This window comes from Nelumbo lutea, chromosome 3 (genome assembly GCF_056320005.1).
Source record: "Nelumbo lutea isolate HS-2025 chromosome 3, American lotus-T2T, whole genome shotgun sequence".
Classification (NCBI taxonomy): domain Eukaryota; kingdom Viridiplantae; phylum Streptophyta; class Magnoliopsida; order Proteales; family Nelumbonaceae; genus Nelumbo; species Nelumbo lutea.
Genome location: NC_142686.1, coordinates 29,504,719 through 29,515,446, shown reverse-complemented (window position 1 = coordinate 29,515,446; position 10,728 = coordinate 29,504,719). Strand labels below are relative to the sequence as shown.

The 10,728-nt window shown below is 39.0% G+C and overlaps 1 protein-coding gene and 1 non-coding gene across 2 annotated transcripts; one reads left to right on the top strand and one right to left on the bottom strand.

The window, feature by feature from the left end:
* Positions 1–3,959: 3,959 nt before the first annotated feature.
* LOC148863931 (exopolygalacturonase-like) lies at positions 3,960–5,972 on the top strand. Its single transcript, XM_088974757.1, has 4 exons — positions 3,960–4,488; positions 4,587–4,898; positions 5,017–5,529; positions 5,638–5,972. The coding sequence occupies exons 1-4, from the start codon at positions 4,369–4,371 to the stop codon at positions 5,875–5,877; spliced, it is 1,185 nt and encodes a 394-aa protein (XP_088830883.1). The 5' UTR covers positions 3,960–4,368; the 3' UTR covers positions 5,878–5,972.
* A 1,646-nt stretch (positions 5,973–7,618) lies between these two features.
* On the bottom strand, positions 7,619–7,724 carry LOC148863930 (small nucleolar RNA R71). The gene has a single exon (XR_016112137.1). It is a non-coding gene; the product is annotated as a small nucleolar RNA R71 (small nucleolar RNA).
* Positions 7,725–10,728: the final 3,004 nt, after the last annotated feature.

The window sequence follows — 10,728 nt, the reverse complement described above, 5'->3', positions numbered from 1 at the left end:
CAAGGCCTATTCCTATTAAATGTTTTAAATATAATGAGGTGGACATAGATCCAGTGACTGTCCCAAGAAGAAGGCAGTTAATATGGTAGAAAGGGAGGAGGAAGAAGATATTGAGGAGGAAGTATACTGTGGACCTGATGGGGAGGATGAAGAGGGTCCAAGGTACCTTTTTCAATTGGTAATTAACATGATGAAGTATATTGTGATATTGTAGATATGAATGCTTGCCATATTTTGTTAGGGAGGCATTGGCAGTTTGACACAGATGCAAGGCACATTGGTAGGAAGAATACCTACCAACTTGAAAAAGAGGGTACACGTTATACTTTGTTACCCATGGCAGAAAAAAATATTACAAAGGCACATGAGAAGAATTTCCTTACTATCACCCATCATCATGCTGAATTTGTTAAAAAATGTAAGGATACTCATGAAATACATTTGTTAGTAGTAAAAGGAGAAGATGTTAATGATGAAAATAAAATTCCAGCTGAAATACAGGGACTACTGGATGAATTTAATGATATGGTTCCAGAGGAGTTACCAAATAAACTCCCTCCCATGAGAGATATACAACACCATATTGACTTTGTTCCAGGTGCTAATCTACCTAACCTCCCACATTACAGGATGAGTCCTAAGGAGAATGAAATCTTACGGGAAAAAGTAGAAGAATTATTGAAAAAGGGACACATTCAAATCAGCATGAGTCCTTGTGCAGTACCTGCCTTACTTACACCTAAGAAGGATGGCAGTTGGAGAATGTGTGTCGACAGTAGGGCCATTAATAAGATTACCATTGGGTACAAATTTCCCATTCCTAGGTTGGAGGACATGCTGGACCAACTAAGCGGAGCTGTAGTTTTCTCAAAAATAGAACTCAGGAGTGGATATCATCAAATCAGGATCTGTCTCGGAGATGAATGGAAGACAACCTTCAAGACTAGAGATGGCTTGTTCGAGTGGTTAGTCATGCCCTTTGGACTAACCAATGCACCCAACACTTTCATGAGGCTGATGAACCAGGTATTGCACCCCTTCATTGGTAAATTTGTGGTAGTCTATTTTGATGATATTTTGATATACAACAAATCTATCACTAAGCATGTGGGACATATTAGGGAGGTCCTGCAAACATTGAGGAAAAATAAATTATATGCTAATTTGAAGAAATGCATCTTTATGAATGATAATTTATTATTCCTGTGATTTATTATAAGCAAGGATGGAGTGAAAGCCATTAGGGAGTGGTCGACCTCATCCACTGTCATAGATGTCAGGCGATTTCCTGGGTTGGCAACCTTCTATAGGCGCTTTATTAAGAATTTTAGTAGTATCATGGCTCCCATTACTGGATGCTTGAAAAAGGGTAAATTTGAATGGGGAGAAGAACAAGAGCAAAGTTTTGCTCTCATAAAAGAAAAATTATGTTATGCTCCTGTTCTTGCTTTGCCAGACTTTAATAAATTATTTGAAGTTGAATGTGATGCCAGTGGAGTTGGCATAGGGGCTGAATTGTCCCAAGAAAAAAGACCCATTGCTTTCTTCAATGAAAAACTATGTGAAGCCAGGAGAAAGTTGTCTACTTATGACAATGAGTTCTATGCTGTGGTTAGAAACTTGAAGACATGGGAACATTATTTAATTGCAAAAGAATTCGTTCTCTATACTAACCAGCAGGCCCTAAAATATCTTAGTGGGCAAAAGCAATTAAGAAGTGATTTACATGCCTGATGGTCTGCTTTCCTAGACAAGTTCCCATATAAAATTGTGTATAAGACAAGACAACAAAATAAAGTGGCCGATGCACTTAACAGGCGTGTTTCTCTCATCAAGACCCTCAGTGTAGAGATTGTGGGTTTTGAATGCCTAAAAGACTTATATGCCTAGGATGAAGACTTCCAACAGGTATGGGAGAAATATGTGAATAAGCAGCCAGTAGAAAACTTCTTTATTTATGATGGGTTTCTTATGAAAGGGGAACAACTGTGTATCTCTTGAACTTCCCTCCGCGAAAATATCATCAGGGATTTGCATGGGGGCGGATTAGCAGGACACTTGGGAAGGGACAAAATAGTAGAAGCAGTTAAAAGGCGATATTACTGGCCAAAATTAAGAAGGGACGTGTGTACCATTGTAAGCATGTGCTATGCTTGTCAGACAACTAAGGGACAAACCTAGAACACAGGTCTCTACATGCCCCTATCCATTCTTACTGCTATATGGGAAGACCTGTCCATGGACTTTGTGCTAGGCTTGCCAAAGACCCAAAGGAACATGGACTCCGTCTTCGTGGTGGTTGATAGATTCTCAAAAATGGCTCACTTCCTCCCATGCAAGAAAACAGCAGATGCATCCACTATAGCTAAACTATTTTTCAAGGAGATTGTCCGCTTGCATGGGGTACCCAAGACCATCACTTCAGATCGTGACACACGGTTCCTCAGTCACTTTTGGATGACCCTGTGGAGGTTGTTTGATTCATCACTTAATTTCAGCAGTACAGCCCATCCACAGACAGAGGGACAGATAGAAGTGGTAAACTGGACCTTAGGGAATTTAATTTGCAGCATATGTCGGGAGAGACCAAAATAGTGGAACTTCACCATAGCCCAGGCTGAGTTCGCCTATAACAATGCAGTGGACAGTTCTACAGGCAGATCACCATTTTCCATCGTGTACATGAAAGTCCCTAACCATGCACTAGATTTAGTAAAGCTTCCCAAAGTACCCAATGCCAGTATCTCAGCAGAACAGATGGCAGAACAGATCCAGTCCGTCCAAGATGCCGTGAAATAGAAGCTAGAGCAATCCAATGCCAAATACAAGATGGCCACAGACAAGCACTGCCGGTCTCAAGTGTTTGATGTAGATGATGAGGTTATGGTCTTCTTATGGAAGGAAAGAATTCCCGTGGGTACTTACAACAAGTTGAAGCCCCGGAAGTATGGTCCATACAAGATCGTGAAGAAGATTAATGATAATGCCTATGTAATGGACCTACCAGATCAGATTGGTATATCCAAGACCTTCAACGTTGCTGACCTTCATCGGTATTTGCCAGAGATCACACTTGCCTATCCTAATCACAAGAAAGCCCATCTCACCCCTAGGGGCGGCAACTCTAGGATAAGGATAAGGCAAGAAGTCTAGATAGAGAAGGAGTCAAGAACCCAAGATTATCAAGATTAGTCCAAGAAAGATAAGAAAGACTAACTCAAGACTCCCAAGACTATCAAGATTAGCAAGACTCCAAGCATCATCAAGATTTCCAAAGACTTCCTAGATTTAAGCATAGAGGACTACCAAGGAGATCAGACGGTGGCAGATCAAGCCCAAGAATTCCAAGAGGGTTCGACCTTATCAAGACAGCTCAAGAGGATCAAGATCAAAATCAAGATTCATGTTCTTTTCTAATTATTTTACAATTTCTCAATGTATTATAAATACTGCTATTTCCCAGAATTATTAATCAATTCATACTTCAGATTTTCTCTTCAATTCTCGCCACCTTTTCTCTCTCCTCTAGAGATTTCGTTCTTGCTTCGCTAGAAGCTCGTGTTCGCCCGGTGCTTGCATAGCCAGCCCGGTTTCATTGCTTCCATGCTACGTCACTTACCTGTTTCTATCAGCCATCGTTGACCTGGATGCTAGGACACAGTTCGACCCAGCAATCATTTACTAACTTGTGCCATTTCACTTTTAATAGGTACGTTGGTAAAAAACCGTTGACTTGGTCAGCTACCCGCTGACACAAGCACTCGAACCATCAACCAATTTGGTCGGAATAGTAGTTTTGGTCACCTTATATTTTAATTATTGTTCAATTTTTTTACTTCAAAATAGAATGGGTCATCCATTCAAACCGGATGGCCGAACAACTGACATGGAAACTAGTGGCCAAAGCAGTTCTGGCTTCAGATCAGTTTTTAAAACATTGCTCTTAGCATATACATGATATATGAAAGCTGTAGACAAAGTTTGAGAGAGAGAGAGAGAGATAGAACCTAGCTGGGGTGGAAAGGGACGGAGAACGAAAGAGGGTAGGCGAAAGGAGGGGAAAGTGCCTATTTTAACATGCAGAATGAGGTGCTCGTTAACTGGGGTCTCTCCTTAATAGGGGAACAACAAGGACAATGAAAGGGGAAACAGATGACTTGTAGATCTGGATCTATATTTAGTGAAACCTTTTGGTTTTGGTAAGCTATTGACATGTTGTTAGGTTTGCAAGGTTTTTGGCCTTTGTAACTCTAAGAAAGTGGAAGACGATGAACACCTTCTATTATATATATTAACATATGAATTAAGGCAGTAATTGGGAATAGGTCGTAAGAAGAAGAAGAAGAAATTATAGGGCAAGAATAGAAAATGGGTTCGAAATTGAATCTTCATATCATATTTCTATTGTTCTTTACGTTGTATGTGGTAGAAGCCCAAGATTTTGACGTGACAAAGTATGGTGGAGCAGCCGGTGCAGACATCACCCAGGTTAGAGTTTGACAGACTTTAATGATGTCTGCTCAATATATAGAATGTCAAATTCATTATAAGTTTTGTTTTGTATGTATAAACACAAACACAATCAGGCTCTGTTGAATGCTTGGAAAGATGCATGCGCAGCAACAGGGACAGCTCAAGTTATTATTCCAAAAGGGACATATACATTGAATGAAGTAAAGTTTCTAGGACCCTGCAAAGGAGAAATAATCTTTCGGGTTGAAGGTTTGGTACAGGCTCCACCCGATCCAGCTGCCATTAAATCCGATTCCTGGGTTGTTTTTGAAACCATCACCGGCCTCACAGTGTTTGGAGGTGGAACCTTTGATGGCCAAGGACAAAAGGCTTGGACTGTGAACGACTGTAGCATGCATTTTGACACCTGCCGGATACTACCAACAGTGAGTTTTTTCCGATGAATTAAGAACAATTAATCCAAGTTGTATATTGGTTATTATAAATGTTATTAATGACATGTCATCTGAATCTATTAAACTTTTGCTTTGGTACAATTAACAGAATGTAAGATTCAACTTTATCACTAATGGTTTCATCCATGACATAACCTCGTTGAATAGCAAGATGTTTAATCTCTTTCTATTGGGTGGAAACAATGTGACTTTCCAACATATTACCGTCACGGCACCGGCGAACAGTCTTAACACCGATGGCATCCACATTGGAAGATCAACCGGAGTGAAAATTTTGGATACAACAATTGGAACAGGTGATGATTGTGTCTCAGTTGGAGATGGTACTAAAGATTTAACCGTCAGCAAGGTAACATGTGGACCAGGGCATGGAATTAGCATTGGTAGTTTGGGTAAATATGACAACGAAGGACCTGTGGCTGGAGTGCATGTAAGCGACTGCACCTTGACAAACACAGATAATGGTGTAAGGATTAAAACTTGGCCCAACTCTAAGCCTGGAAGTGCCTCCGATATCTCTTTTACTGGTATAACTATGAACAATGTCTCCAATCCAATTATCTTAGATCAAAACTACTGTCCACACGCAATCTGTGACACGGTACGTAATTTTTCTTTCTTAGTATATACATATATTTGGGAAATTTAGTAAATCATAAAGATTTAGGGAGTTTAATGATATATTTCTTTCTTTTTTTCTTCTTTGCAGCAACCATCACGTGTTAAGGTGAGTGGAGTTAAATTTGATAACATTAAGGGCACTTCAGCAACACAACAATGTGTAATACTTTCATGCAGCCCGGCTGTGCCTTGTGAGAATGTGGAGATTGGAGAAATCAACTTGGTTTATAATGGACCACTAGGACCTGGAAATTCTACATGTTTAAACGTCAAGCCAACCTTTACTGGCCATCAAGTCCCACCCGTTTGTGCTCCACCCCAAGCATGAACAACTATGTGAAGGATGATTAATTACTTATGTATTCTCTACATGTTTCAATGAAACAACTGAAATTTTGATATTTATGCAAAGCTATTTTTCTATTTTAGAGCTTATTAAGATCATCGAATTCATTCAATGAAATATCAGAGTGTACTCTAACACACCCACTATTGGTCTTACTGTTAGCCTAGGTAGCATAACCCAAGAGGGAAGGTGAATTGGGTTCTACACACTTCTTTCCCAACTAATCTCCTTTTCAAAACCTTGAGTGCTAATCGAACGTTGTGGAGATCGGTAATTGAAAAAGTTGTGTGTCAAGAGAAATAATGTATGTAATAAATTCAAAGAACAAGAGAATTACAACACAAGCAAGTTTTATAAAGGTTCGGCCAAAGTCGTCCTACATCCTCTCCCTGGCACACCGCTAGACTTCCTGCGTGCCAGCAAGATTGTTGCAGTGTTAATCATTCTTAAGTTAATGGATACACTTGCACATTGAGAAAACTCATTAAGTTCTCAATGAATTTCTTATTATCAAAACGCATAGTGTTGAAAGTCATCCTCTTTCTTCTTCTATATTTTCAAAAAGTCATCCTCATTTAGGAGGTAGTTATCTCCACAAGAAAAATGTCCAACTGACTATTTAAAGGGTTTATTTATTATTCATGATGACTCCAAGTTTTCTGGCAATAATAACAATGGTGGCCGTGTCCGACAAGAGAGTACCTCGTTTACGAACAACCTTTAGGTCCGGTTGGTTAAGAATTTCTAGCAAGTGTGAACAATCTCAACTGGCATGACAAAAACTATCATCCACCAAATCATATTCTAGCTTTAAGGAGATGTGTGTGGAATGTGGAGAGAATGATCAATGCCTCTTATCAGCAAGGAGATTATACAAGTTCCCGGAGTAGTCATACTCCTTTTTTTATGTCACAAAAAGTTTAAAAAGTCAACATTCAAGACTACTTTGTGAAGACACAAATTCATAATGATTAAGCCATTTTGAATAGGTTATAGTGTTGATTTTATTTTACCCATTTTTGTATAATTAGTAAGTGTGCACGTGGTAATTCTAGATGATGATAATTATAGTAATAATATATCAACAAATTTTTATAATCTTTATGTATTTTGTATTTTTGTTTTTATATTTTTTTTCTTGTTTTTTATTATTAATCAAAAGTAGATTGCAAATTTCAAACCTGATTACATAAATACCTCCTCCAAATACGTGATAATCAGATCGACTTGTGAAGTTTCAAGTATCATTGATTTGCCTACCTGCTTTGCTAAACTCTTCCTTTTGTAGTGTTATATCTTTTTGTTGTATCTTTTTTTTTTCTTTTTTCATTTATCAGAATACAAATGTAAGATTTAAATAGAGTGAATGAGGCAAAAAGTAGTATTTCAATTTATAATTTAAACCTTACAATTAAATTGAGACTAAATTCCAAAATGTATATTTTCGCCACTACATTAAAAATCGGACTATACGGAATGGTCGAACCATTTTGCCTTGGGAACCGAGTGATGACCCATACAAACACATAGACGAGTTTCTGGAAATTTGTTCATTGTAAGGATCCATAACTTCAATGATGATGCCCTTAGATTGACTCTTTTCGCCTTCTCCTTGAAAGATAAGGCCAAACACTAGTTGGGAACTATAGGGAGACCTATTAAAACTTGGGCAGAAATGCAACAAGAATTTCTTAGATAGTTCTACCCTATAGGATGAACTAATACCATGAGAAGAGCCATCACTGGATTCACCCAAACACCGGGTGAACAAATTCATGAGGCTTGGGAGAGAATGAAGGAATTAATGAGAAAATGCCACACCATGGCCTGTCCCAGTGGCAAATTGTCCAAGCCTTCTATGAAGGTTTGACAGATCAATATAGGCGAATGGTAGATGCATCCTGTGGGGGGAGGGGGGGAGCATTTGTGAGCAAAAGTGAGGATGAAGCATATACACTTTTCAAGACCTTGAATGAAAACTCCATCAATAATGCATCCTTGTATTCCTATGAAAGATCAGTGGAACCCACAAAGACGGCAGGGCTCTATGAAGTCAGGAATTATACAGAGCCTGAGGCAAGAATGGACTTGAATGTCATCTCACGAAAATTGGACAGTGTAGATCTTCTAGTCTAGAAGCTTGATCAGTTTTTCACCTTTAACTAGCAATCGGGCCCATCTACACCCTATCCTAAAGTTGCTCCATTTGTTCTAGCCTAGCCCACCAGGTTGATGATTATCCCACGGCGGCCCAGTTTTCGCCATTTATCCAAAAATAGGTTCAGGCAACCTAGAGTTTCTTAAGGTCCAACAATGATCCATTCTCAAATACTTACAACCCTAGGTGGAGAAATCACCCTAACTTTTCTTGGATGACACATTAACCCAATTCACAGTCCCAATAGTATCATCATCCATCTAACTCCATGGCCCAACAATTTCAGAGGCCACAAGTACATAACCAATTCCAGTAGATGTACCCCAGGAACCAACTGACCCAACCGTATCAGGCTTTCCCTCAACCTCTTCAGACCCATACAGTAGATGACTAATTCATTCAGCTTCAACAACTAATCCTAAATCATCAACCGTACTTTCACAGATTAGAAAGCCAAATAGGACAACTAGTCGAAGCTAATGCGAGGAGAGAAGTAGGGAAATTACCGAGTCAACCGGTTGCAAACCCTAGGAATTAGCTACCGGGTCCTCCACAACAAATTCAACCACCTCCTAAGAACCCTCAGTTCAAAAATGCTAAAGCTGTTACAACCTTAAGGAGTGAGAGAATTTTAGAAGACCCATATGAGGAAAAGAAAATTGAAAAGAAAAAAAGGAGCAGGAAGACCCTAAGTTGGGGGGACAAGAAAAAGAAAAGGAAGCTTTAGAAGAAGAACCATTAGCGAATCAACTTGTGGTCCCCTTTCCAACCGCACTCACAGCCGGGCTATTGCAAAAGAAGGAAGAGATGCGCAACGAGGAGATCAGGGAATTATTCAAATAAGTCCATATTAACATCCCTCTCCTCGATGCAATCCAACATGTCTCGACCTACGCCAAGTTTCTGAAAGAGTTGTGCACTCAAAAGAGGGAGCCATGATCGGCCCCACAAAAAGTGATGCTCTCGGCAGACGTTAGTGCGGTCCTCCTAAACCAACTTCCCCGAAAAATGAAAGACCGGGTGCTCATTTCATAAGATGTGTCATCTCTGGAATCACCTTCGGTCGAGCCCTATTGGATCTTGGGGCCAATATAAATCTGCTTTCATCTGTCATTTATGAAAGGTTCAGGACCGGTGAGTTAAAACCTACCCTGGTAATTCTACAACCCGTCGATCAGTCAGTCAAGACTCCTCGAGGTGTTATCGAGGACGCAGGACAGAAGATTGTTATTTCCCAGTAGATTTTGTTGTCCTAGACATGATCCCAACCAAGGAACTGAACCATAGCCTGATAATATTAGGACGACCATTTCTAGCAATGACCAATGCAAACATCAACGGTAAATGGGAGAAATGGACATCTCATTTGGGGAGCAGAAAGTCGAGTTAAATGTTTTTAGTGCCTCTAAGTATCCAAACCTATGGGAAGATGAGTTCAAGGTAGATATAGTGGATGGCTTTTTAAATGATCTATCTACCCCTTGGTTAGCCCAGTTTGAGCCCTGTTTATATGAAGAAGAAAGTAAGTCTGAGAGTCTAGATGAAAAAAGTGAATGAATGTGTCTGGCTGAAGACGTTAAACTTAGCATTGATTGGGAGGCAACCCAACATAGTTTTTAGTGTTTCTGTTGTTAGGATTTGAGTTTTTTTCCTCTTTTTTTTTTATTCGAGACCAAGTGGCAGACCTTGAACCCCTCAGGAAAATCCTATTGATTGTTCCCTTTGGCCCAAGTCCTTTTTGCATCAGCCTAGTCATGCCATTAGGGACAATGGTACATAAGTTGGAGGGTGAGAAAAGAGAAAAAAAAATGAAATTTTGAAAAAAAATTGAGAAGCTAAGCATTTAAATATGTTGAATTAAAATTTCACTAGAAAAATTAAAATTTCTTCCATTAAAAGAGATTCCCAAACAGAGAAAGTTGAGGAAACTAATAAAATAATAGCAAAATTTGTAGAAATTGGTAGAAAGTGATAGGAGTAAAAATTGGTCTTATTTGAATATTGTCGAAACCGTTTAGAAATTAGAAAATACTCCCAAATTTGCCCCTGCCAAGATAAGAAGAGAAAGATGGAGAAATTAAACAAAAATTCTTCAAATTGTTAGAAATAGTGGACTACCCTGAACAATGTTGCAAAAAAAAAAAAAGAATAAAAGGTCAATGGACACCCTAGACTTAGTAACCATGTCTCTTCACCTAAGTCAAGTGTCGAGATTCACGTCAAACGGAAAAGGGAATGCCAAAGACACTTACCTAACACTTAGTAATCGGGTTCTTCACCTAAGGCAAGTGTCGGGATTCATGTCAAACAGTGGAATGTAGCAATAAAAATAAGTGTGCATATCAAGTTCAGGGGTAAAATCCACTATAAAAAATGATAAGAAGAATACCCGCCTAATTTTAAAAATCAATCTCAACTTATCGAGACAGTTTACAAATGGAAGGGTATATATGATTTTTAAGGCAAATTTCTATAATATTCAAAGCAAGATAGTTTTACCCCTTAAGTCCAATACCAACCTATACAAAGTTTGAGAATTCTGGAATCAGGATACTTGGCTAATTTTGTGAGGGATGATCTTGCAAGGGGAATGATCTCTTTACTCTGTGTAACTTTAAGGCTGCATTGCTAAGGGACTAGCAATGGTTAAGTTGGGGGTGTGATAACTCTGTATT